The sequence below is a fragment of the Cyrtonyx montezumae genome, unplaced genomic scaffold, assembly GCF_038088225.1.
Source record: "Cyrtonyx montezumae isolate F1298 unplaced genomic scaffold, pur_monq_1.0 scaffold_3, whole genome shotgun sequence".
Lineage (NCBI taxonomy): Eukaryota > Metazoa > Chordata > Aves > Galliformes > Odontophoridae > Cyrtonyx > Cyrtonyx montezumae.
Window position 1 is genome coordinate 21,143,998 of NW_027072034.1, and position 27,539 is coordinate 21,171,536.

The following is a 27,539-nucleotide window of genomic DNA, read 5'->3' on the forward strand; positions in this document are numbered from 1 at the left end:
CAGCGACGCTGCTTCCTGCGACGCGTGAGTGCTGGGATGCTGGTTATTAAATTCAGCTGATGAGAAGCATCCTGCACGCAGAATATTCAGGCCGTGAAGGCAAACGGGCAAACATACCTTTAACCTTCGGTCGTTAGAGTAACGAGGTCAATAAAGGTCTGTGGAGAAGCTCTAGCGGAGCTCCGCACACCCGACCGTGTCTGTGTTTCCCTCTAGAAGTGTGCAACGTGAGATAAGAAAGCAAACCGCCCGTGGAACAGATCCCCGCGGAGCAGGAGGTGGGACCCTCCGCAGCCGGGACCCGGGCATCCATCCCCGTGACTCGGGGAGCTCTGATTACAGTTCCCTCCGGTGCACCCTATTCCCACGGGTGGCCTCGGCGGGTCGGACACGGGCAGACGGGGGACACGGGGACGCGGGGGGGCGGTCGCATCCGTCGCAAGGGGATGGGGGCTTTTCCCATAGAGCGTTGGGAGCCGGAACCCGGTGGGTCCTCGATGCCGGGGCTATGCCCGGAGAGAGCCGATGTCGGGAGTAGCTCGATCACACCGAGATAGGTACGCTGGCAGTGTCACTCGTCCGCAGGAGGGCTCGGTGTTTTCTGCGGCGCTAATTGATTTCGGTTCAAGCTTGATCCCTCTTAAAACATGAACAGATTTAATGGTTCTTACTCCCGAGCTCTGCGCTATGGAGACAATTCGGCTTATTAAGACGCCTTTAATAAGCAGCTAACAGGCACCGGCTAGGTGAGCCGTCCCCCGGCCGCAAAGAACGTGCGGCCCCACAACGGGAGGCAGCGGGGGGGAGGGGGGGGTAGCGGGAGGTGTCGGGCACGGCCCCGGAGCCCTCCGCACGGAGCGGTGCGCAGCCCGAGGGCGGTCCGGGCTCGGACCGAGGGGAGGGGGGGGTACGGCGGGGGCACCGCTCCGTTCGCCTCCTCCCTTCCATTTGAAACAACAGCAACAACATACAAATAAAATAATAATAATAATAAAGGTAAGAATTTGCTGCGGCCCTTCCTTTACTTTTTTCTTTTTTTTTTTTTTTATCTCGTACGTCTCGTATTTCATTTCTGGCAGGCAAAGAAATCTTAATAAAAAGAACGTGTAGGAGCATTTCCAGGGGAATAATTTGATCGGGAATCATTGCTGCTTTTGGAATTAGTCCTAAAACTTATTAAAAGTTGAACAATCCCGGCACATACATTATTCTCTTCCAGGGATCTCTTTTTTGCTTTCAGAGCCTTTTTTTTTTATCCTCTCTGCTGAGCCCAGGTACCGCTGTCGGGGAGCGCAGGTGTGTGTGTGGGGGAGGGGGGGGAAGGGTGAGGGTGTGGAGAGGGAGGGCTTTATTCCCCCTGAGCTGCTCGATGGCATTTAGCAGCTATCAGCTCCGTCCCTTTTTGTCTCCATATCGCGGTGGGAGGGCAGAGGGTGCCCCGACGGGACGGGATCGGATGGAACGGGATGGGATTGGGCGGGACGGGATGAAATAGGACGGGACGAGACGGGACGAGACGAGACACCCTCTGCCCCACTGCCTTTCCCGGGTCCTCAATCCCCTCCTTGTTGCACTTCCCAGGGCCGCCGCCGGCGTTCTGGGGACTGGAGCAGGGGCCCTCGCCGCCGGCCGGCTTGTGCCCGACGGACTCCCCGAAAGATCCGAGCCCCGCAGCTGGAAGTGGCCAACGACTTGTTGTAACTGGGAAGGGAGCGGGAGGGAGTAAAGGGAAACGCTGGATTGAGTCTGACATTCCAGTAATATATTTCCGTGAGAAGAGTTTTAAGATGTCCTCTGTAATTTCCCATAAGAAATCTGGTTATACTGGTTGATTTCAATAGGAGAATTCTCTGCCTGCAGGCATAGGGTGAGTAATACGCCGTATGTTTCATACTCCCCTGCTAATATGATAATAAACGTATTCAAAAAAAGCACCGAGGTGTTTACAGCGCGTCCCTGCCTTGCTCCGTGCCTCAGTGTCCCGGCGTCGCGAGCCGAGGACCGTCCGAGGAGGGACGGGAGCAGAGCAGCGGCGGCCGAAGGCAACGGGAGGCGGAAGGCAGAGCTCGTTCACTCATCATCACTCTCATCCCCCTCCCGAGTGCCACCTCCTCCCGAGCGGGAGAGTTTGCGGGAGCTCCGGTACGAGCCCGCAGCGCGCAAATAGCACACGGCCGTGATTCCCCCGAGCGCAGGTGATGCGGGGTGGGGGGGGGGGGGTGTTAGTGTTTGAGATTTGCCCCCCTGCTCCGCGCCCTGGGGTTTCCGGCACTGCTGCCGTGCTAGTTCGGCAGAGAGGTCCTGGGGCACGGGAAGGTTCCCCCAGCGCTGGGTAATTGGGCGCAGGGGAGAGTAACTTGTGCGCAACTTTCCTCTCCTTTCCTTTTCCTCTCTCTCACAGGCAAAAGACCGTTCATTAGGAAAACAATTAGCGCCGCTCTGTTTTTATCCCCGACCAGTTCGATCTCTATCAGTTCCGAGACAACGCTAATAATGGCAATGATTGCTTCAGTAAACATCCTGCGCAGGCATTCTTTCCTGGTGTGTGTGTGCTGTATTTTTTTTTTTAAGACATATAAAAGTTCCCTCACTCGCTCGGCCATTTGCATAGCTCCATCTTTACCTTTTCCCATTCAGCCCCGCAAGAAGCATATCTATTCAAAGCCCTCGCCAAAAGCGTATCTATTCAAAGGGCATTTAGTCCATTTCTTTCTTGGCCGGTAAACCTATTCATCAATTGTTCTGCCTTGTAGATTGCATTCTAATGCTAATCTAGCGTGTTAAATATCTTTTTGTTCCCCTTTCACCGTTTTGTCATTCAGTTTATCCAGTTTTGGTCACCCATTTTATTTATTTATGCGCCTGCTCCCATTCAGGGGCTCATGTATTTTTTATTATGTTGTTTCACTGTCATGCAGTGTCAACTCAGTCTATTCAATGGGGGCTACTTGAAGGGCCGGAGGGACAAAGCGTGTACACATCGCACCGCCATTCATTCTGGCCAGCTGGAGCGGCTGAAAAAAAAACCTTGTGAAAAGAAACGCCTCACAATGGGCACAGAAGAAGTGCACAATGCTAACAGTTTTCCAAATACCGCTGATTGGTTTCCTCACAATGAGGAGAAAGCCGCCGCTTTTTCTTAGCTCCACTTCAACAAACAACGCTCTCACAAAACCTCCCAACCCCGGGTTTTGTTCGCGGACAAAACCTCCTCGACTGTCTAAACGCTCCCACTGCAGGACAAAAAAGAAGGAGAAGAAGACGAAGAAGAAAAGCTCTTTTCACCATTTCCCCCTTTTCTCTCTCTCTCTCTCTTTTTTTTTCCTCTGAGAGAGAGAAAAGAGAAAAGGGGGAGAAGGCGGAGAGGGGGGAGAGGGGGAGAGAGGGAAATTGTCAGCGAATTAATAATATCAGTCCTTGAAAAGGAAAGTGCTGACCTTTGGGACGCACCGGGCTGGGTGAGAAGGAGCGGGGGGGAGACATGAACAAACTTTCCACTGCTCTCGGACGGCGGTCGGGGCTGAGGGGGGGTGGAGGGGGGGGAAGGGTTGCGGCGTCCGGCGCCCGTCCCGAAGCCGTCCGTCTCCGGCCAAAGGATTTGCGTCGCAAATCAGTGCGGTGCTCTCGGAGCCCTCGCCCGGAGGCGGAGAGCGGCAACGGGAGCACCCGAAGGGCAGGAAGTCTCCGGGACGGGGCAGACTCTGGGGAGAGTAAAAAAAAAAAAAAAGACAAATAATGCGATAGTAACGATGATAATTAAACGCTACAGAAGGAGGGACGAGCAGCCCCGGCCCGCCTCGCTAGCGGGGGAACTCTCTCGGGAGCCGCCTTAGCGTCCCGGGGAGGGCCCGGGCACCTCCAGCGCGGGGGAGGAGGAAAGGAAACGTGCGGGGCTGCGGGGCAGAGCGGGGAGGTCACGGAGATTTAGGGCTGGGGCGACTTCCAGGGAAGCGGCAGGAAGTTCCGTGTTGAGAAGTGATGGGCTGCCACAAAAGGGAACGGCGGAGCCCTGAAAGGATTTAATTAACCGTGTCAGGGATAATTACCCCTGGACAGTCCAAATTAGTTTTGCATAATCGCTCAGAACCATATGAATTAACTTATAATATTGCGAAGCGCTGGGGGAATAACAAAAGCGGGATCGCTTTAATGAGTGAATCGGGGTCACACGGACGGGCGGCTGCGCTCAGCTCCCCAACTTTCCACTTTTAAACGCAGTTCTGAGGGGAGCGCCGATTCGGAGGGCTTTTCCTCGGGAGCCGACGATGCTGTCGCAATCGAGAGTGCGAGCAGCCACTCTGGAGGGAAAGGAGATATCTACGTACGTAGGTGTAGATAACGCACGCAGGGACGCAAATAAAAGCGGCCGAGAGCTGCGGGCCGGTGCCGGGCTCCGTTCCCTGGGGCGGCCCGCTCCGTCCCCCGCCGTAAAGCCGCGTGCAGGTGCTCCAAGTGAAAACACCGTTCCGGGCAATAGGAAGGGCAAGGTCAAAGGAGCCGTCGGGGTTCCGTTCGTCACCGCCAGGAACCCCGAGAAACGCGCTGCGGGAACACACATCCGAAATATTTCCTGGCGGCGGACAAATGACGCGGGGCTGTAAAAGCGGGGCGACGCCAACCAGATGCAAAGCTCGGGCACTTCCCGCTCCCACAGTGGCACTGGGAACCCATGCAACTCTCTTCTGCCGTCCACGAATGCTTTTTATTATTATTAAGATAACACAACGTGGCCTTTTTTTTTTTTTTAAATCTTTCCTATTCACGATTAAAAAACGTGATAAATCTTTTTTTTTTTTTTCTTTTGGCTCGGAATAACAATGGCCCGATTTAGATATCCCCGTAAATCTATTCACGGTGAAACAAAGAGCGCCTTGAGGACACCGTACACCTCACCTGGGGCGGCGCGGAGGGGCGATGCGATGGGACCTGCGAGGAACGCCACGAGAACGAGAGGGGTTCTCCTTTCCCTGCTCCAGGCTTTATTTAAACTCTTTGTTCAAAAATGAGCAGAGTGGCAGTCGGAATCTAATGTACAGATATCGTTCAGACGTCTAACTTTAAATTAGAAGGTCACACAAGAAAACCATTTACACGTAAATGTTAAAACCAATACTTAATCTTTGTTGATTTTTTTTTCTTTCTTTTTCTTTCCGTTGTCGTTTTACTTTATATTACATAAAGCCAAAATGAAAACTAAATACAGGTTAGCCAGCTTCATTCACAACCATTAGTCAAAATATACACATTACAAAAGTAAACCAAAAAGAACTCTATAAACCGAAGGAGGATTCCCCTCTAAAATTTGTGTTCCGGTTTCAAATCGTCATTTGCAATTGAATTGCGGTCGCTCTAAATTCAGCTAAACAGGGAGGGGAGGGAAGGGGGGGGGTTCTTCCGAGACACAGTGACACACTCCGTGTTGGGGGGGGGGGAACGGGGTTTCTTTAAATGAGAAATACTCTTCCGTCAAAGCAAAGCTCTGCTTCAGTTCAGCTACATAATAAATAGATAATTAGCACTCAGACAAAAAAGTCTGATTTAACCTTAGATCATATCGCGATCCCCGAACGGTCCCGCAATATGTTTATTCCCTTTGAAAGGCATTCCATCACTTTTTTTTTTTCCTTTTTTTTTTTTTCTTTCCCTTTTCTTCAGGTTCAAACCGACTCGACCGTGGGCAAAGGAAGCGACAGACTTTCCGATCCGAGACCTAACGTTGCCACAGACAATTTACACATGTACAGTCCCGGGCTGACACCCGCGGAGCGGAGCGGCACCGCCCCACCGCTGCCCCCGTGGGAACCGTCCCATGGAGAGGGGGGGCGGGGGGGGGAAACGCCGCATCCCCGCGCGGCCCTTCCCGAGCCCTCGTCCCCAAGAAAGCACTTTTCGAGGGGACGGACGCGGGGAGGGGGGGGGAGGGGGGTGTTCTTTTTTTTTTTAATCTTTTTTGTTCTTTTTTTTGTTGTTCTTTTTTTCCCTCTTTTTTTTCCGTTCCCTCTCAGCTCGGCTATCCGCATGCAACACACACACGAGCTCGAGGCGGGGCGGCGCGCAACAGGTCGACGGCGGCCCCGCCGCTTCCCGCCCGGCTCCCCCCGGGCAGCGGCTCACGGCTCGGGTCATAGCGCGGCGGCGTAGGCCGCGGGGTACGGGTCCAGCTGGGGCTTGCCCATGCCCGGCAGGAGGATGTAGGCCAGCGGAGGCTGCAGCCCGGGCCCGGGCCAGGCGCTGCAGTTGCAGGGGATCATGTAGCCCGGGTTGCCGGGGGACGGGTGCGAGTGCGTGTGCCCCCCGGCGGCGGCGGCCGCGGCGGCGGCGGCGGCGGCGGCCCCGTGGAAGGCTCCCGCCCCGCCGGCGCCGGGGTAGCCCAGCGAGGAGGCGTAGGGCAGCGCCGAGCCCGCCGACGACGACGAGGAGATCTCGGCCATCTTGGAGCCCAGGTCCAGCAGCGAGTAGGGGCCGCCCGCGGCGGCGGCGGCGGCGGCGGCGGCCGCGGCGGCCGCCGACTGCGGGAAGAAAACGCGCGCGGCGGCGGCGGCGGCGGCGGCGGCCGCTTTCTCGGGGTTGCCCAGCAGCGAGTCGGGCCCCAGCCCGCCCGCAGCCCCGCCGTGCAGCGCGGCCGCCTTCAGCCCGTGCGGGGGCTCGTGCTCGGCCACGGCGCCCAGCCCGTAGGGCACGGGGAAGGCGAACTTGTCCTTCTTGAGCAGCGTCTTGGGCTTGCGGCGCGGCCGGTACTTGTAGTCGGGGTGCTCCTTCATGTGCATGGCCCGCAGCCGCTTGGCCTCGTCGATGAAGGGCCGCTTCTCCGCCTCGCTCAGCAGCTTCCACTCGGCGCCCAGCCGCTTGCTGATCTCCGAGTTGTGCATCTTCGGGTTCTCCTGGGCCATCTTCCGCCGCTGCGCCCGCGACCACACCATGAAAGCGTTCATCGGTCTCTTGACGTGGTCCACCGGCTTGGACATGGTGTCCCGCCGCCCGCACTCCTCCTCGGCCGGCTCCGGCTCCGCGGCCGCGCCGCGCTCCGTTCCGCCCCAGTCAATCTCGGCGGCTCCGGGCGCGGGGCGCTGCGGGCGGGACGGGTGCCGGTACCCGCCTCGGAGCCTCTCTCCGCGCCGCCGTCCGCCGGGCCAGGGCTCGTCCTCGACGGGGCGGCGGTCAGCGGCCGCCCGCAGCCATGGCCGCCCGCGGAGCGCGCTGCGGGGCCGGCGGCGGCGGCTCGGGAGCTGCGGGGGCCCCGGGGCGCCGCGCTCACAGCCGCCGCGCTCCGCCCGCGGGGCCGCGCCGGGCCGCCCGCCCCGCGCACATACTCGCCGCCGCCGGGCGCCGCGGCCTCCTCCACCCGCCGCTCTCCAACTCGGGCGAGTTTCGGGCGGGCTGCGGGGCGCTCCTCCCGCCGCGCGGCTCCACCGCCCGCGCTCCCCCTTCTCCGGGAGCCGCCAGGTCTCTCTGGGTTTTCTTGGCCGCCGGCTCGGAGGGGCGGCGGGGCGGGAGGGAGCGGCGGGGGGCGGACCCCTCTCAGAAACGCCCGGCCCGGCGCTGCGCCCGCCGCCGCCCCCTCTTCCTCCGCCTCCTCCTCCTCCTCCCGCCGCACAGCGCGGCTCTACGCACGCCCCCGCGCCGCCCCGCGCTATATCCCCGCCGCCTCCCTCCGCCGCGCTCCGCGGGAGGGGCGGGGCTTCCGCGAGGGGCGGGGCGCTGACCACGCCCCCGAGCTCGCCAGCAGGTCGGGGAGGGGCGGGGCCGGCTCTGCGCACGCGCGCCGGCGTCGGTGCCCGGCGGCTCCCGCGGAGCGTTGCCCGACAGCGGCGCGGGTGCCGGCAAAACGCGTCCGTGAGCCGCCGGGCAGGCGGAGCCGCGTCCCGGCTGGGAGCTCCGTCGCGATCCCCGGTCGGGACGAGCGCTGCACGTTTCCGTGCGGAGCGCTGTCGGCGGGCGGCTCGCGGGGCCGGGGAAGCGCTGACGGCGCCGCGTCTCCCCGTCGGTCAGGGCAGACCCGCTCGCCCTGTCGGCGCTCCGCAGCCCGGCTCCGACCGACCGCTGCGGGATGGGGAAGCTCCTGCTGGAACACGCCATTAACTCTTGCACGGGCCCGCAGCCGTGCCAAAAGTTCCGAGCGGCTGCCAGCGGCGCGGAGAACCCGCGGGCGTTTGGGGCTGCCCCGTCTGCAGCTCGCAGCCCGGGGTTAGGAACGCTGTTGTCAGCCCTCGTTTGAGCGGGGGGAAAGCGATTTCCTAATTCGCAAGTCACCCCTCCGTTATCGCGCGGACCGAAAGCTTCGAATGGCTCTGTCGCGGCTCACGGGTGTTTTTCCAGTCTCAAATGAAACCCTCCGTTCGAAGCTGTCGCTGCCAAAGCGCCTTTTCCTTCCTAACGCCGGGCAGTGACGCCCTGCTCCTAAGCCGTAGACCCGCGCGGTTATTTCTGCGGCACGAAGTGATGGGAACTCCCTTCGGTCCCGCTCGGATGCGGCGATCCCCCGAGCCCCGACGGGGAGCGGAGCTCCGCGGGGCTGAGCTCCCGATGGGTTAAGCCTCAGCCGTAGCTGGGCGAGGCGTTAACGGTTGTGATAACGCAGCGTTATCGATACGCTGCCCACCCGATCGTGGGATTTGCCTGCCTTTGACCTGGCCACTTCTGACGCACGCAAATTCTAGGGCGCGAGCTTTCCTTCTCTTACCGGGGGAAGAAAATGAGCGGATGCGCTGTCGCTAGACAAGAAATTCCAGAATACAGCGCTGTATCCCACCGAGCGAGACCCTAGTGCTTTCTGAAATATTCGGGGTGAGAGCATCTCCCCCGTACCCGGCTGGTCTCCCCCGTACCCGTTCTCCCGACCCTGAGCGCCCCGGCTCTGCTCCCGGGCAGCCACGCTTTAGAAGCTGCCTTATTTCAAAGCCAGGTTTAGAGCGAGTTTCGAGGAAGCCACCCCCTTTCCTCCTAATTTTGATTTGAACTTAACAATGGGGTGGCAAGAGAAGGAGATAAAAAGTAGGTGAAGAATGGCGGTGAGCCCGATAGCGATCTGCACCTAATCGTTCCGACTGCGTGCGTGGCTGACTCAGCTCCTCAATGCCCCGTCGCCGCGCCGTGCTTAGAGAGCCGCAGCGCTTTCACGGCTTTGTTTGCGCTCTCGTTTCCACACGCCGACTTGGAAGTTGACATTTTTCTTTGTGTAGGTATCAGCCACCGATTCCACATCACTTTGCGCTGTCAAAAGTTGCCGAACGCTCCGCTTGCCTCAAAGGCACCGGCGGGATGGCAGCTCCCACCCCGCAGAGTCACTGAGACCCTCTTAACAACGTGGAGCGCACCTGTGGTTCGGCAGTCCCATCCTGTCCTCTCCTTATCGTGCATAGCGCGCTACGTTCATTCATTTGCTCTTAGACAGCGCTTTTGAACGCTCGGTATTATTATTTTCCAATAACATTCACTTATTATTAGAGCAGCTGGTAGCCCTAGTGAAGTGCCTGGCAAAGGGCTCCATCATAAAACGCCGCTTTCTAAGTTTATAGTTTCTAATTTGGCTGTGAAAGTGTGATTCTGGCTGGAATTCGGCACTCGAGTGCTCAGCTGGAGAGTAAACTTCTCATAATAAAAATACTGGTTTATTGGGTTTGCTATTTTAAGTTACAAGAGATATAACCAAGTTTTTACTAGTTCTGGAAGCCTAGAGAAGTCTCTCTTTTAAAATTATTATTAAATGTTACGATTTTGGTAAGGATATGATAAGTTCTGGACGTTTATTTTATGTATGTATTTATTTATTGTGTGCGTGTGAGAGATTTAATATGCAATTATTTTTTAGGCAAGGTAATGCTTCAGCTCTCTGTGCTTTTGGATCCTGAAATCACTCCTGCAAGGACACCAGAGGCTGGTAGTTCTGGGCAGAGGATGCTGATGGGGTCCTGACTACTTCCAGCCACACAGAGAAGTTTAAAATACAGCCTATCACGATCTGAACAGAGATGAAGTAAAATTCGGCTAATTTGCATGCATTCCATTTGTAATCCAGGCTATTTTCATGTACTATTCTAACTCATTTTTCTTCTGCTTCTTAACCTTGCTAGGTTTGCAGAGATTATGCAGCCTGGGAAGACTGACCAGAGCAGCAGACAAGGATGTCATCGAGGAAAAAAAAAGGAGATGGGTGGTCACTTGCTAGGACCTGAACACTTGACGACAATTGCCTAGGATCCGAAGGGGCAAATTAAGCTTGCTGCAATGCATTTCCTGGTCAGAATTGGATGGCCCAGAACAGGCAACCAAATACCTCTTGAGCACAAAGAGCTACCTAAAGCCTATCAGAATGTGTAAGCTTCCCTCCCTTTTCTCCAGTGCCAAAATCAGAGTGGATGGAGACTGCTGATTGCCTAGGGTCCAGGTTTTCCTGTCTGAAAAATTGCCTCTAGCTTTTATTCGAAGGAATTCATTTTTCCAACAAGTGAACCTTCACATTACTCCCATCTCTGTCTTGTACAGCCTTTACGGTGTGGTTCAATAGCTCGTGGTTCGGAAAGAAGATCCTTGTTTTTTTTTTTTTTTTTTTTTATGTCTTCCCATTCTTTCCTGAAATAAAAACATTTTAATGACCAGTTTTGTTCAGGGATGATTCATACTCATAAACCACCCAAGGCTGCTTTCTTAGTCATGAGTGTTAGACAGGTACCAAAAAATCCATGCAATTTCAAAGCCAAGGTCTTCAATTTCACTGGATAAGATTGTTTAAGTGGTTTGGTTACCTCTCACAGGCTCTTCAGGGTATGTAAGTGTGCACAAGGAGACTAAAAAGATTGGAGCTAAGTCTTTAGGCTGTTCCCTTCTGAAGAAAAGCAAAGCAGAAGTCTTTGCCTTTTCACTACAATGACTTTTTAGTTGACTACAAACAAAACAGGGACTCTTAATGGAAGGAATTTATATCCCCTTTATTGAACATAAATTCACAGCCTTTTCTTCTATGTGGACACTGTCTTGCTTAACTGTAAGACTGTCTGGGTTCAGGAAGAAACAAAATACCAAAGACACCCAGAAAACGTCAAGGCTAACAATCATGTGCCACTTCAGATGGACAAGTGACAGAGGGGGTCTGTGCCTACACCGTATACCTACATTAGTACCTGCACCTACATTTTAGTTGTGATCTGCAAAGCAACAGCTTTGCAAGAAAATCTCTTCACTCATTTTATTTTGGTTTCCATTGAGCAGTTTCAGATGAGACCAAATTGTCAGATGCCCTTCCACTGCCAGCAGGAGTGTGGTGTGAGAAGATCCTGGTTTAACCTACATCAGCTGGATCCAGAGACCATAAAATCAATGTTATTTAGTACTCTTGATTCAGACAGATGACAATTACACTTTTTGTATCCATTTATTTCAAGTGCTTCTGGAATGAGCTTTACTACCTCAGGTCAGTGACAGAAGGCTTCTGCTCCTACATGATGAGTGTTCTGCTGAGAAAGTAGTCTTTCCACTTCAAGGTTGTTCTGTGAGTTACCTTTTGGCATAAGAAGTCAAAAAATAGGATTTGAAGAGTTCTTGGTTGCCTGGCCTGCATCCTTACCCCAGCCTTCAGAATTCTACTCGACTTTGTATTGTCTTCACAACATACTTTTAATGGTCTCCAGCAGAATATGTAATAGCTCCCATTGGCATGGACTTTGAACTGAAGCTGTCAAGTGTTCTCAATTCTTCCTGTGCTAATGTATCAGAACATTACCTAGATTATTTTTTTCTCACTCAAGTGTACTTATAACAGTTTCAATAATAATAACTGTATACATTTTTTTCTTCTATCCAATTACAGGTTTTCTCTCTCATTTTCTTTATCAGTAATATCTCTTGTTTTGAATAATTTGTACGTGTGTGTGCTGGAAAGGTTTTTGCAATCATATAACGACAGGGAAACAGATTAATAAGCATATTAATAATGGTTGCATAAGGCTGAACATTTATACCAGAAAAAAAGATAGCCCCTTCATCATTGTGAATGGTTTTGGTGGAGTATTTCATCTGGTACCGGACTTTACAAAAGACACAGTCACAGGATTGATCAGAGGTCTGAAAAATGTGATTTACAAGAAAATTCTGACAGGGATGTTGTTACTTAATCTGGAGAGGAGATGATTAGAAGACAAAATGGTCTTGAAGGGATTTAAAAGTAACTGCAAAGATGAGAAAGTTAAATTGCCCTCTGTGTTTCTGGGGATAGTTGAGAGATAATGTCCTTCAGATGTGTATTCGAGTTGAATGCAAGAAAAAATAGGCTACAAACAGTGTGTATAGGTATGTAGAGCCTCTCCTCGCCTGGAGAGGCTGTGGGAAAAATGAGGGGTATTAAGAACAGGTTAGACTAATTTGGCAAGGTTGTCAATGCCTTTCAACAGGAGTTCTCTTCTGCCTGGCTTTGAATGAGTCTGTGAGATGGGAATAGTCAAACTGAAGTTTAACTCAGTTCTTCCTGAACTGAGTTCACCAAGGCTCAGACTCCTCAGAGCCCCCCTGTTCTGCCCATTCGTAGCTCACGTCTTTGCTCTTCCTCTCCTATGCTTGTGACCAGCAGCACAGACACCACACTCCTCTGCACTGCCTGAAATGCTCATGTATGCCATCATCTCCGCTCAGCACAGCCCTGAAGCGGGCTAAGCAACGCTGTCCATCTTCTCCCCGGCACAATCCCATGAGCTAGGATTTTAAAATATTTGGTAATGAAAACTCATTTCAGTATGCAAACAAAAGGCATTTCTTTCATAGACATAGTGAAGAAATGGTTCCCTTTATTTATTTGACACTGATTTCATCTTCCTTGGCAAAATCTTCTAATTATCTGTGAGAAGCCCTTTTCCTGAAATGGCTTTGATATCATTTTCACTTTATAACCTTTCTGTTTTGTATCAGCTCTCTGCTGAAAACACGTGTAATGCATCTTTTAAACTTCATTTTCTCTTCTAACTGCTCTCCTCAGATCTACAGTTATATTTATTTTCATAAAATAGAGGATATCATTTAAATTAAAACATATATAAGTTATTTGAATTGCATAGCGCTATGCAGCATGAAAAAAGTGAGGGTTAGATACTATTAGCAAAAAAATTGGTAGTGGTGTAATGAGTAAGTGACAAATTTAGTCTTTGGTGTACTACGTGTAGTTGGCTTATTTCAGCCTGTACTAGGCAAGGAGGTTTGTAACATTTACAGACATCTTACTTTTTTCCATAACAGTAACCCTAGTGAGGATGCTTAGTATCGGTGATGTAAAAGTTAAAGACAGTTTTCATTAGTGTTTCGTGTTGAAAAGAAGAGTTTTGTTACTGTTTCTACAAAAAGAATAAGAGAGCAGAACGTGCATTAAGCAGTAGATCTCAAAATTTGCAATTATTTTTCTTGTATTTTACCAAATGCTGTTTATAGGAAATGAGTGAGGTCATGTCAGAAATTCTTGTTTGCCCCGAAAGTCAATGATTCATACTTGCATCTTTTAAAAGATCTTATAAGAATTAGGATCTTTTAAAGTACGAGGATGTCTTATTTCCATTGATTTTAATTCCCTCAAGGAGATTCATTGGGATTTTATGTCCTGAATTTCTTGAAAATATCTGCATACTCTGAGTAGAATCGGCCCAAAGCACATTTATGCTTTATGATAGAAACAGATCTTTGTGTTATTTCTTGTTCACCCCCGTCCAGTTTTTTAATGCTTCAGTGTTTTCCAACTAGGATGGTTATACAATGGTTATAACAAAGGCTATATAAAGTTCATTTTTCTTAGATCTATCTGGGCTTTACTCCATTTTGCAAGTAGAGTACCAGTCTTTCTGGCTCCTGAACACATTGCCTTGAAGTAAGCTAGTATGTGACCACTTAGTTTCTCTATGCCAACTGCCTGTGTGCACACTGTTACTCTCTGATAAATATAGGAGAAAGAAAGAAAAATAACTTGAAAATAGCATTCAGAGGAAAAACAAACACACCTCCCCCCACATGCTACAAGTTAAGACTGAGGGAGAATTGGTATTAACAATGGAGTAGATTACATCCTAGGAATTTGTGAGCTTAGTTCATGGGGATTTGAGCTTACTGTAGAAAAGAGCAGCTCTTATTGTAGAAAACTTGTAGATAGCCTAGCCATGGCCTCTTGCTGGACTGTCAGCACTCTGATTTCTATTTTGTAATACACAAGGGGACACTGAAGGACATCTTAGCCACAAAATACATTCACTCCAGTTGCTTTTCACCGAAATCCAACCTATTTTAGCATAGGTACTCTTTTTTTTTTTTTCTTTTCTTTAAGCGATTTAGCAGTTAAAAGTTGTTAGGTGCCAGAAAAAAAAAAAAAAAAGTTAATGAATAATTTTCTGTATTGCTGTAATCCTGTTACAAAAACGTGCTGCAAATGTACCTATTAGATCTGACAGTGTCATTCAGTGAAACAGCAGTAACTGATCAACAAAACACCATGTAGTTTCACTTGCTACAACTGAAATCTGTTGAAAATAGCTGTAAAGCTCTTATCTGTCAGTGGAACCAGGCTTTAAAACATAGTTTGTGGAGACACAAATGCAAAGTATGATCCCAGTCTACTAAAATTAATGTAAATGTTCCCGTTGACCCATGGGAAATGTGAAACTTGTGTCCTTTTGTTCTGCTGGGCTTTACATGGACAAGTAAAGTACCTTCACATTTCCCATGCAATCCACACATGCATTAATTAATGTTGGGATTTTCTGGAATAGAATTATGATGTTTTTTCTCTTTTTTTGATTCTCTCTCTCTTTTTTTTTTTTTTTTCCCTCAGGTTGCATGGGAATGGCTTGAGAGTATTAACAATAAGCTTGGATCTACCAATGCAAAAAGATAGGTAGATAGGAAATAAGAAGTAGTTCACTTGTTTGTTGTAACAATGATCTAAGATGTAGCAAATACCAAAAGCATTCTTTATTATCTGAAGACTTCATTCAAAGTCCACTGAAACACATCCTAAACTGATTCCCAGGTTGACCGAAGGCAGGCAGTAAATCAAAATGGTCGAACCAACACTTCTGACACCGCTGTTGAGTTCAGGTCTTCTTAGGTAAAAGGCCAGTTCATTAAACCACTTTGTTGTTAGTCACCTATTCTTTGCTTATCTCTTGCTCTGTTTAATGGCATGACTGGTTATCTGAAAGATAAGGAGTCGGCTGAACTTTCAGTTCCTACCACTGCAGGAAAGACTGGAAGTGCATAATCTTGTCCCTTCAGAAGAATGAATCCCTTTCCCTTTGTCTCTTGTATGTGTTAGTACTATCCCTTCAAACACTCATATGCTTACAGATTTTCATAAAGGAAGAGATGAGTATAACATGGAGTTTTGCCTCAAAGTGTAGATGCAATTAGTTTACTCTGGCTCACAGCACACGGAGTTTAAGACAAAACAATAAATTAAAACCGTCAGGATTCCTTCAGGCACTCTGACGTTTTTCTTTCTCTTCTTTTTTTTTTCCTTTTCCTTTTTGTATTTAACAGGAGGTGGCGGTTGTAACATTTGCAAAATAATAAGTACAATAGGTTGACACTGTGATATGATTACTTATGTAAGTGCTTAGACATACAAATACCTAAACACTAATGTCATTATTGAGAGTCATGGCAGTTACTCCAGCCAAGTTAATAAAAGATCATTACTATAACTATCTACACAGGACTGAACACGATGGGGAATCTGGGCAACGGGAAGCCTAACAATACAAAATGCACCAAAACTTTATGCTTTGTGTATTTGTGGGCATGTGCTTATTCTAACAAGTAATCAGAAATAATTAAATGTGTACTTTATCTGTAGGGGTTCTTAGAGCTAAAATTGTAGTCGAAGATTTTGCCTCTCTTCTTCAAGGTATTTCATGTCCTTATTTTCTCTGTTGAGGAAGCTCAGCATAGCTAATTCAAGCACGATTCCTCTGTAGTTTACATGCTCCTGGATCTTAACATACAGATGTAAATATCTGGGTGTGAACTTGCCAGGTATTATATACAGCTGACACAAACAACCTAACCAGATAGTTCTGTGAAGATAACAAACTCATTTCTGTATTGGTTGGGAATTAGGGCTCAGGCAATTGTTGCTCTTTAATGATTATTTATTTAAATTGGTCTCCCTCAAGCAGAGAGCCACTCCTAGGCTATGGCTGACTGGACGAACTTCACAAATCAGACAAAACATTAGAGCCGGAAGTCTCTCTAACCTTCCGTACCCAACCTCTGCTCTCCCCGTTCCCCCAAACCAGGATTTTTCCACTGTGTTACTCTGTCATTCTTTGCATCCAGAAAAAGCCTGCAAAAACAAGCCTTGTCGTGTTATGCAAGGACCAATGAATCTCAGTTCTGGCAGGTCAGAGGGGAAGTAAGTATCATAGTGAATATTTAAGCTGTATCAGTAAGTATGCCTCCTTAAATAGGCCTGTTTCCAACCTGCATTTTCAGACAGTATCTTATCTGAGCATTTCGATACAAGGAGAGCAGCTGGCCTTGAATTAACCAGAATCAATTCCACTTAAGGTACCTGATAAAACGAGTATTTCCCACTGAGGCCTAGGGCTGAGTCCAGTGCTCCTCTGAACGCACAGGCACTCCACACAATCCCCTCCATGAAGTGGAAAGCCACATTGCACCAGCAAAGTTTCTCACAGAACACAGGGACAACCACGTATGAAACACACTGCATTGCCATCCTGTGTCAGATCAACTGGTTCTAACCTCTTTCTGGAAGGAAAATCAGAATGTAGATACAGCATTACTGGTAGAAAATGAATAACCATTTTTCAAGTGAGTGTCACTGCCAGAATAGTTTTTAAATATCCCTGAGGGATGCAGGTATTATAGCTTGAGGACCCATACAGCAGGAGACTCCTGTCTCCTGTCTCTTCTGGAATCTGCCTCTTTCAGCACCTGTCCCTTTCTGCTCTGGACCAGTGCTAAAAGCTGTGGCCAGATTAGTCAGGTGATCCAGCTGAAAGCAAACTGTCTAAAAACAGAAGACTGCAGTTTTCACCAGCCACACAAACACACCCGTTTGGTTGTAAATGCTGCTGTATGAGAAGCAGGGGAAGGATGAAGTCAAAGAGAAAGACTGGACCTTCAATTTCAGCAGTCTCTGTCTGAAATCAGCTAAGCCGCTCATGAAATCTCATCCTGTGTGACAGACAGAAATTCAAACAAGGAACCACAGAATCTCAGAATTATAGGAGTTGGAAACAAAGGTGACCTGTTTACCTGTTAAAGAGTGAAGCAGGGATGGATTTTGCATTATCATGAATTTAAACTCTCCTTTGAGAGAGAAAAACAACACCAGCAGCAGCTCATGAAGGCCAGCAGTCCTGCTGATTATGCTTTCAAATGCCCTGGTGGCATCTGTGAATCAAGTCTTTCCTTTTTTGCTTTGCAGCCAACATACAGTATGTTGAAATAGATAGATTTGGCATAGATCCATCATCACTGGCAGTTTCTCTGTATACTCTGTTTACTTAAGACAATGAAGTATTGGAGAAAGATGTTTGAGGCTGATTGAAGAGTAATCAGTAACATATCTGGTCACTACAGAGCAGGCTGTAATAGGCTTCCTCAGACAATAGCTTCTGGCCTGGAACATGAACAAGCCATGAACGAAGCCTAAAACTTCTTTACTTTTTTTTTTTTTTTAACTGTTTTCCCTCCAGAAATGAAGAGAAAAATAATACTTCTATGTTCATTCTAGCCTTGACTAGAATTTCTGTCGTCCAGTAGACAGGCAGGGAAGTTCCTACTGCAGTAGCACTGCTAGCCAGCAGGGGCAGTGGTGGCACAGGTAAAGGCTCTTGAAGAGACTTCTTTTGCTCTCTCCTTGCACTGGCGGCTGTGGCAGCTCAGAAGTCTGTGGCAACGTGTTGGTTTGGAGATTTCATAAGTTCAGGGCCATATGGGAGCAAGGGGGTAAGCTCTCTTAGTGCCATTCCTCTCTTTCCTCACAAGCAGATTTCCAAGGCCCAAACTTCCTGGTCACATCCCATCTCACAGTGCTCAGCTTCCTACGCCTTTCTTTCTGTTATCTCAGGATCTTCAAAGTATAGAATAATAGAATGGCCTGGGTTGGAAGGGACCCCAAGGATCATCACATTCCAACTCTTCTGTCATAGGCAGGATTGTCCGCCACTAGATCAAGTACTAGATCAAGTTGCCCAGGGCTCCATCCAACCTGGCCTTGAACACCTCCAGGGACGAGGCATCTACAACCTCTCTGGGTAACTTATTCCAGCACCTCACCACTTTCTCTGTGAAGAACTAATCCCTGACAAAAATCTAAATCTTCCCTCCTTTAGTTTAATACCATTTTCCCTTCTCCTATAACCACCTGTCGGTGTAAAAAAAGTAGAGTTTCCTCCCGTTACTAATCTCTCTTTAAACACTGGAAGGCACAGAGAGGTCTTCTCGCAGCCTTTTCTTCTCCAGACTGAACCAGCCCAGCTCCTTCAGCCTGTCTTCATAGGAGAGACACTCCAGCTCTCTGATCATCTTTGTGGCCCTCCTCTGGACCCTCTCCAAAAGTTCCACATCTTCCTTGTTGATAAAGAGTACCAGACCCAAGACAAACCCATGAGAGACACCATTATTCACCATTCTCCACCTGGACATAGAGCCATTGACCACAACCCTCTGGCTGTGACATTCCAACCAATTCCTTATCTGCTAAATAGTCCACCTTTCAAACCCATACCTCTCCAATTTAAGAATAAGGACGTAATGGGGGACGCTGTCAAAGGACTTGCAGAATTCCAAGTAGATGACATAATTTGCCTTTCCTTTATCTGCAGATGTCATCACTCCATCATAGAAGGCCACCAGATTGGTCAAGCACGACTTTTCCTTGGTGAATATGTGCTGGCTATCTTGAATCACCTGCTCATCCCTCATGTGCCTTAACATGTCTTCTAGGAAGATCTGTTTCATGATCTTCCCAGGCACAGAGGTGAGGTTCACCAGCCTGATGCATGAACTTCCGGCTCCTCCTAACTCCATGAGACACTTCTCCAGGATTAAAGAAGCCCAACAGAGAGGAGCACGCTTATCTATAGCACTGACATCTGTAAGAGGAAATTGCTGTAGTTTCATACATCTTAATGACTGAATATTTCAGTAAGAGCCTGCATGTCCAAACACTGGACCAGATCCTCACTGATTCAAATCTATCAAACATCCATGAAGAAATCCCTGGCATCACATTTATTTATCTTCATCGACCATTTGTCTCATTGTCTCTAACACCGATGAAACCACAAATGGTGCTCCAAGATCATTTACCTTGATAAAAATTGCAACAAATTTAAGAAACACAGATATGTAAGCCATATTACAATCTTTATCAGCAGCACCCAAAACCAAACTAGAACCATTAGCCTTCAAGGACAGACTATTAAAATAGGTTCTCCACCTCAACAAGATAAACCTGTCCATAATACATATTTGTTTCCATGAGGAAATCACTTTGATCTTGAATGCAGCCTTTCAACAAATTAGAAAAACAAGAAGAAAAAAACAACTCCAAAACATAACTAAGTATTCACATAGATCATTGAGACGGAGTAAGTAAAGATATGAAGTTATGTACTGATGCTGCTATCTAGAAATGAAATGACTTGATTTCATTGTTGCTTGATCCTTAAACTTCAGCGTGAGACTCTACAGGAATTTCTACTGGAGATGGCTGAATGAGGACATCCACATGAGGGTTTAATGCACTGTAATTTATGTACATTAATTCTACAGCCTCAAATCATTCATAACACATTTCTTGACTGTCTCTAGTTAAACAAAACACATATTTATTTGTGATTGAAGTCATAGCTGTGTTTCCTAGCACTTGTAGGTGTGGCTCAATGCATTTATTGTCTTGATGTATGTGTTTTTCACAAGCCACGGAGCAATGGCCAGTGTATGAGGCAGAGTGCTCCGCCAGCTACTCCAGAATGATAGAGCATATGGTCAAATAGCATTTCTATCCATGATCTCCAAAACTCCAAAGCCATTACTGCTTACAGAAAATGGTCTTTATTTATATTGAGTAAAGTTTTGTTCTTCATGCTTTGAGTTATACACTATGTCAATTATGTAAAAATACTTGTTCTACATCTGTGGCGGTAATAATATGTCTTTCACATCGTAGACTGTTCTCTATCCTGAGTTGCATTCCTCATGTTGTGGGTTGGGTGAAATGTCATTGAAGCTATGGGTGTAACCACCACCTTCTTTTAAGGCAGCTAAAAGAAACAGTTATGCTTCTCTGTGAAATAATAGCAACCTCCACCCCAAACAAAAACGCATGTTGCTGATTAAAAACCAAAGTACACACATAGGCTGCACAGGCTGAATAGTGTAAGAGAGGGATTTGTCTGCCTGTTGTTTTTGCTGGAGCAATATGTATGCTTGTGTACGTGTGACTGTAGTGCTGCTGGATGTCTATAAGAACTTCACAAGGGATAGATGAGGAAGGAGGGGTGGTGGCATGGCTCTCTATGTGAGAGAGTGTTTTGATGTTGATCTTGGAGCTCGGTATTATAAAGTTGAGTAGAGGTAAGGATCATGGGGAGGGCTGACAAGGCAGACAACCTGATGGGGGTCTGTTACAGACAGGATGAAGAGACAGATAAGGCATTCTATGAAAAAAAGTTGCATGATTGCCAGTCCTTGTTCTCATGGGGGACTTCACCTTACCTGATATATGCTGGAAATACAATGCAGCGCAGAAGAAATAGTCTAGGAGGTTTCTAGAGTCTATGGAAGATAACTTATTGACTCAGCTGGTATGAGAACCTACCAGGGAAGGTACCCCTTTTGACCCACTGCTCAGAGAGAAGGACTGGTGAGAAATGTGGAGGTCAGGAGCTGCCTTGGACAGAGTGACCAGAAATGGTAGAGTTGTGAAGTCAGGAGGAGGGGCAGCAAAATTGCTACCTTGGACTTCTGGAGAGTGGACTTGAGCTGTTCAGGACACTGGTGGGGAGAGTCCCTTAGGATTCAGTCCTGAGGGGTAAAGGAGTCTAGAAAGGCTGGTCGCTCCTCAAGAAGGGAGTCTTAAATGCACAGGAGCAGGCTATCCCCTTGTGCCACAAGATGAGCTGGCAGGGAAGGAGATCTGAATGGATGACAGAGTGGTTCCTAAGGCTCCAGGAGAAAAAGAGAATCTACTCCTTGTGGAAGAAGGGATAGGCAACTCAGAGAGAGTACAAATAAGTTGTTAGGATATGCAGGGAGAAAAATAAAAAGGCAAAAGCCCAGCTTGAACTCAACATGGCCGTTGGGGTAAAAGAGAGCAAAAAACTTTTTTACAAATATATTTACAGCAGGAGAAGGGCTAAAGAGAATCTCCATCCTTTACTGGATGTAACGGGGGACATGACCACTGAGAATAAGGAAAAGGCTGAAGTTCTCAATGCCTTCTTTACCTCTGTCTTTAAAAGTCAGACCATTTATCCTTGGGGTACGCAACCCCCTTACTTGTAAGTCTAGGATGGGGAGCAGAATAAACCCCGCATGATTCAAGTGGAAACAGTTAGAGACCTGGACTGCCACAAGTCCATGGGACCAAATGGGATCCACTCAAGGATGCTGAGGGAGCTGGCGGAGATGACAGCCCTGTCAGCACTTCCTGCCACGACATAAGGAGGAGATGGGGAACTACAGGCCTGTCAGCCTTACCTTAGAGCCAGGTAAGGTTATGGAGCAGATCATTTTGAAGGAGATCACATGATATGTGCAGGACAACAGGGGATCAGGCCTAGCCAGCATGTGTTCATGAAATTCAGGTCCTTCTTGACCAACCTGATCTCCTTCTATGATCAAGCAACCTGCCTGGTGGATGAGGGAAAGGCTGTTGACGTACACTATACATATGCAGCAAAGCCTTTGACACTGTCTCCCACAGCATTCTCCTGGAGAAGCTGGCAACACATGGCTTGGGCAGGTGCACTCTTCACTGATTAAAGAACTGGCTGTATGGCCGGGACCAGAGAGTGGTGGTGAACGGTGTCACATCCACCTGGGGCCTGTCCTGTTCAATATCTTTATTAATGACCTGGATGAAGGCATTGAGTGCACCCTCAGTAAGTTTGCAGATGACACCAAGTTGGCAGTAAGTGTCAATCTGCCTGGTGATAGGAAGACCCTTCAGAGGAGTCTGGAAAGGCTGAATAGCTGAGCTGAGGCCAGGGGGGTGAAGTTAAATAAGACCAACTGCTGAGGCCTGCACTTTGGCCACAACAACCCCGGGCTACGCTACAGGCTTGGGCAGAGTGACTGGAAGGTGGTATAGAGGGAATGGACCTTGGACAGTTGGTCGATAGTCATCTGAACATGAGCCAGCAGTGTGCCCAGGTGGGCAAGAAGGCCTATGGAATCCTGGCTTGTATCAGAAACAGCATTGCCAGCAGGAGCAGGGAAGTAATTGTCCCCTTGTACTCAGCACTGGTGAGGCTGCACCTTGAGTACTGTGTTTAGCTTTGGGCCTCTCACTGCAAGAAAAACACTGAGGCCCTGAACCATGTCCAGAGAAGGGTAACAAATCTGGTGAGGGGTCTGGAGCACAGGCCCAGCTGAGGGAGCTGGGATTGTTCAGTCTGGAGAAGAGGAGGCTCAGGGGTGACCTTATTGCTCTCTGTAACTGAAGGGAGGTTGTGGTGAGGTGGAGGTCAGCCTCTTATCCCAGGTAACTAGTGACAGGACTAGAGAGAGGACCTCAAGTTGTTCCAGAGAAGATTCAGGTTGGACACTGGGATAAACTACTTCTTCAAAAGAATGGTCAGGCGCTGGAATGGGATGCCAAGGGGGGTGGTGGAGTCACTGATCCTGGAGGTGTTCAAGAAACATTTAGGTGTTGTACTGAGGAACATGGTTTAGTGAGCAACACTGGTGATAGGTGAACGGTTGGACTGGATGATCTTAGAGGTCTTTTCCAGCATTGATGATTATATGATTCTATATTCATATCTTCCTGCCTCTAACATGGACACACAATCACAAAGAGAAAAAAAAAAAAGAGTAAAGAAGGGGGAAAAAAGGAGGATGGAAAGAGAGAGAATACAAACCTTATCATTTCTCATAAGTGTTCAATACAAAATTACAATTTAATAATGCTTATTTCTTGGTATAGTCAATAGATTTTTTCCCTTCTTTCTTTCTTTCTTTCAAAAAAAAAGAAATAATGATGATAAACAATTGTTCAAGTTTTTGATCTGACATAGGTTATATAGTTCTCGCTGTAAGGATTCCTGCACTATTTATAAACCAGTTTAGCTTTGCACTTGTGTTGCAGAAGGATTGAACTATAGCTTTGCAGTAGATTAGTTTTCTTTGTATTATTCTATTTATATATCTGGTTGCTCTATTATGCATTTTCTTTGTACTATCTTATAAACTCATTGGGACATATCTTCTTTTCTATTGTGCTCAGAAGTGCCCACCATAGTATGGATTTAAAAGCAAAATTAAATACCCAGTATCCCAGGCTTAGAAAATCATTGTTGCTCTGTAGCTGCAATGTAATTCTGCTTACAGTTCTACCTACCTACATTCAGCTTATACAGAAAATGCAATTAAAGACATGGATTTTTGAGAAATGGGAATTATTTTCTATGAATCATAATGACTAAACTTTGTCTGCTTCTGGCCCCATATGCCATACTCAAGCTTTGCTGAGGAGAGCTTTTGATGACACTTGTATGTTCCTGCTACAATATGCTGTGTAATATCTAAGCATGTTCTCAGCTCAGTTGGCATCATTTTTTGCTTGGGGTCTCCATGCCTTTGTGTCATTTAATTATAGATGTATAATCTTTGCATTTGCTGTTGAACTTGGACAAACTAACGTGATTATTTGCCGTGAGAGGCCTAAGAGAGGGGGGAAATATTGAGTATATTAGTAAGCAATAAAATGTTATTCATGTGATAATGCATCTAAGCATAAATCAGATTCTAATATTATTTTCTTACACTGTTGAATTTGGTATTCATGACAATAGGACTCACAAAACAGACTAAAACCAAGCAGTGTGGGGGCAGCTGCTGTGTGAGCTTTGCTCCCAGCATCTCCCAGGCCCCCTTCATTTCAATTTGTTGCTGTTGTCATTCTGTATCTCCTTACTCAGTAATGTTTATTGCTTAGACAAACATCTTCTGAATTCTGAACTGAAACTACCATAATTTTTTCACTACAAAGGCTCTGAACGGAGGTTCCTAGGGGTGAAGAGTCAGTGCTCTGATACAGCATCCCAGTCCATGAGAGCAGAGAGTAAAGAAGTGAGCACCGTGCTTAGTTGGTTCTTTTTTATTCTCCCCCGCACCCACAAAACATACATGGCATGCAGTAAAACCCCAGTCTAGAATCAGGCAGAAGACATTTGTTTAACGGTGATAGCATTCAGACAAAGGCTTAACAGGAACGTAACTGGTATTCATAGGCTATTTTGGTCAATTAAGTCAGTTTGGCCTTTTGCATTCATCTAATCGTAAATTAAATTCAAGTCCCATGATCTCTGAATTCATTTGCCCCATGTTCCTCCAAATGGCCCTACAGAACTAATTCTGCATGTTTTCTGTGTATTTGTATATTTATAATAAAAATGTAAATTAAAGAATCAAAACCTGGTAGCTTCACCTCATAATACTTCACTTGAAGCATACAGGCAGAGAGTACACATTTGAAAAAAAAAAAAAGTATTAGTAGCTCTAGGAAGCATAGAGTGTTTAATATCCAGATTAAATACTGGTAGAGCTTGAGCTCCCTTTCTGTCAGTCTATCACCTGCTGTTGTGAAAGGCTCCTGTCACATATCTCCTGACCAATTATGTCTGCAGCAGCTTGGGAAGAATCCTCTGTGTGGCTGCTCATGGTGCTGTGGGCTATGAGCAGGAGACGGCCCTGAATTATTCTCAGGGTAAACCCTTTATGGGTTTGAGAAACAATTAACTTATCTATTTTCTACTAGTCCGAAAGCTTTATGGGTAGCACAAATGTAAATTTATTTTAACCTCAAATCCAATGTATAGTTTTTGTGAAACTAGAAGTAGGGAACCAGTGTGATTGGAAGATACATTTCAATTAATTCTTCCTCCAACGCTTTATCTCCTCGGCATCAGAACCTTTTATAGTGTTAAAATTAACAATTATGCAGCTGATGGCTGGCTGAAACCACAAGGGGATCTGGAAAGGGCCTCAGATAACACAACATGTATAAATCATTCAGGAGAACAATTCATGAAAGAAAAGTTATCTGTGTTTTGGATGACATTGGAAGAACTAAATAGGAGTCAATTTGAGGAAGGGACATTTTCCTCCATTGTCCAGCTTGGCTTTTTTTTCTCTCTCTCTTTTTTTTTTTTTTTTATTGTGTTGTAATATACATTTTCAAAATTAATTAACCATTAACAGCAAGATAAATGTTTCTTCTTGTGTTAGGGAAATGTCGGCCTCACTGGTGAAAGATTATTTCACATGAGCAGCACTCCTAAAGAAAGCTGTTGCCAGATAAGGTGGCGACTGTACTTTGAAGAGGAACAATGAGAAGTGACAGACAAGCCCGTGTTTACCAAACTGAATAGGGGACTCGCAGGTTTCCGCTCACCACTCGGTTACCTAAGCACAGTGAATCAGGGCAGGAGTGCTGTTTCACCGACCCCTATCAGTAACAACGCAGTGACTCCTTCAGAATATAATAATGTGCCATGAAATCTTACTCCAGGCGGTAATGAATAACATTTTTTTTTTAATTTCACTTTTATGAAACGTTTAAAAAATACGCTGTTGGAACTGCTCTTCTGTTCAAGCATTTGGCAGCTGCAGAGGGTTTTTTGTACCGTGCCTTTTCTCAGCATTCAGGCTTTTGATTCCAGGTTGGGGTGTGAACACAGCATGACATGAATGTGAAATCTTTCCACTTTAACCAGGCCAGAGATGTAGAAATAATAAGACGATGTTCTTGTTCTGCAACTCAGGGAAGATCTAAATTTGGCAGCCATGCTAAACACAGAATGTCTTGGGGCTTGTGCATGTGAGGTGCTTGAAACCACCATCCCAGCAGGAGCTGGCACCTGGAGCAGTGCGTAGCCCACCTGCTCTCAGAAGGCCCCCGCAAATGGGAAACTTCTGCATTTCTGTCTCTGAAATTGCAGAATGGGCTTGGAGTGTAGGGTGGGCCAACCTGTCTGCACTGTGCTCCTTGTGGTCTTTAGTAAAGTGCTCTGTTTTTCCTATTTTTTATGCTGCATGGACACACACCATGCTATAGTCCTGAAACTGACTATTTATAGAGCAGAGACCTCGAATGGTACTGCTAACTACTTACAGCACCAACAGCTTCTTTGCAGATAGGAACCACATGCATCCATGCTGCAATATGAGGATCTAAACCAGCAGGAAAGAGCAATAAGAGCTGGACATACACGCTTCTTATATATATAAGAGGGTAGTTTCCTCTTTCTAACACATCTCTAACAAGTCATGGACATAGATGGGTTTTTGTTAGACATCAGCACTCTGTTTGTTATGCAAGCAGTATTTACACATGTAAATGCTGTACAGAGATATGCATAAAACAGCTAAACAAATACAGTATTTATTTAACATACATTACTCATACGAATGTGAGGGTGTCATTTTTCAGACTGTGAATAATCTGTTGCTGTTTATTTATTTGAAAATTCATTATAGTGCATCTTACTTCGTTTTTCCATCTCTTGCTAAATAGTCTTTCTGCTGCTCCATCTATGGTACAAGCACTGTTTTTACATGTGAGTTCTTCAGCATCTTTAGATTCTAGCAACAATATTCATTGTTCAAAGGAATAAAACAGAACCCTGATTTCTATTACACAAGAGTTCATATCCATTAACATCTCTTACTAGAACATTTAAGCATCTTGCATATTTTTTCCATTCAGATCCAAACACATCAAATACAAATGTGATGGGACACAGATGCAGAAAATATTTGGTCAAATCACAGGTTTTGATTAACCAACAGAAACATATCTGCTAATTTATGGGGGGAAATGTTTTGCATTAATTTTAACATGCAGGCAATGACTGAAGAGTTTATTTTCTCCCAGTTACAGTCAGGAGGTTAGATTAATCTGGGCACTATGAAAGTAAGACAGATCTTTGCTATGTATATCATCCCAAAAATCTTCAGAAAGGTCTTGGAAAATATTAGTTATGCTCAATAATGACATATTAATAGTGCCCAATAGAAATTACTCACATACATGAATGTTCAACAAGTGACTAACCCCCTTTATCTGGTGGCCTGTAAAAGCAAAGGGCTGAGATCCTTTGCTCTGCCAGCAAGGAAGGGGAGTAGGGAGAGAGAGGGACAGTTCAGAGAGAGTAACAATTGTTTCCCAGGTCAAAGTTGTGTCCCTCAGCTGCCGAATCAGACTGGAATACCTCAGAGGCTGCTCTATTTTGTGCCATTTAGCTATACCCCCTAAAGCACAACAGGCTGGATGCAACCATGTGAAAGCTTGGAATCTGTCCTGCTCCATGGGTTGC

At 47.0% G+C, this 27,539-nt stretch overlaps 1 protein-coding gene across 1 annotated transcript; it reads right to left on the minus strand.

The window, feature by feature from the left end:
• Window positions 1-5,971: 5,971 nt before the first annotated feature.
• SOX21 (SRY-box transcription factor 21) lies at window positions 5,972-7,585 on the minus strand. The gene has a single exon (XM_065742900.1). It carries the CDS (start codon window positions 6,963-6,965, stop codon window positions 6,123-6,125), a length of 843 nt encoding a protein of 280 aa, XP_065598972.1. The 5' UTR covers window positions 6,966-7,585; the 3' UTR covers window positions 5,972-6,122.
• Window positions 7,586-27,539: the final 19,954 nt, after the last annotated feature.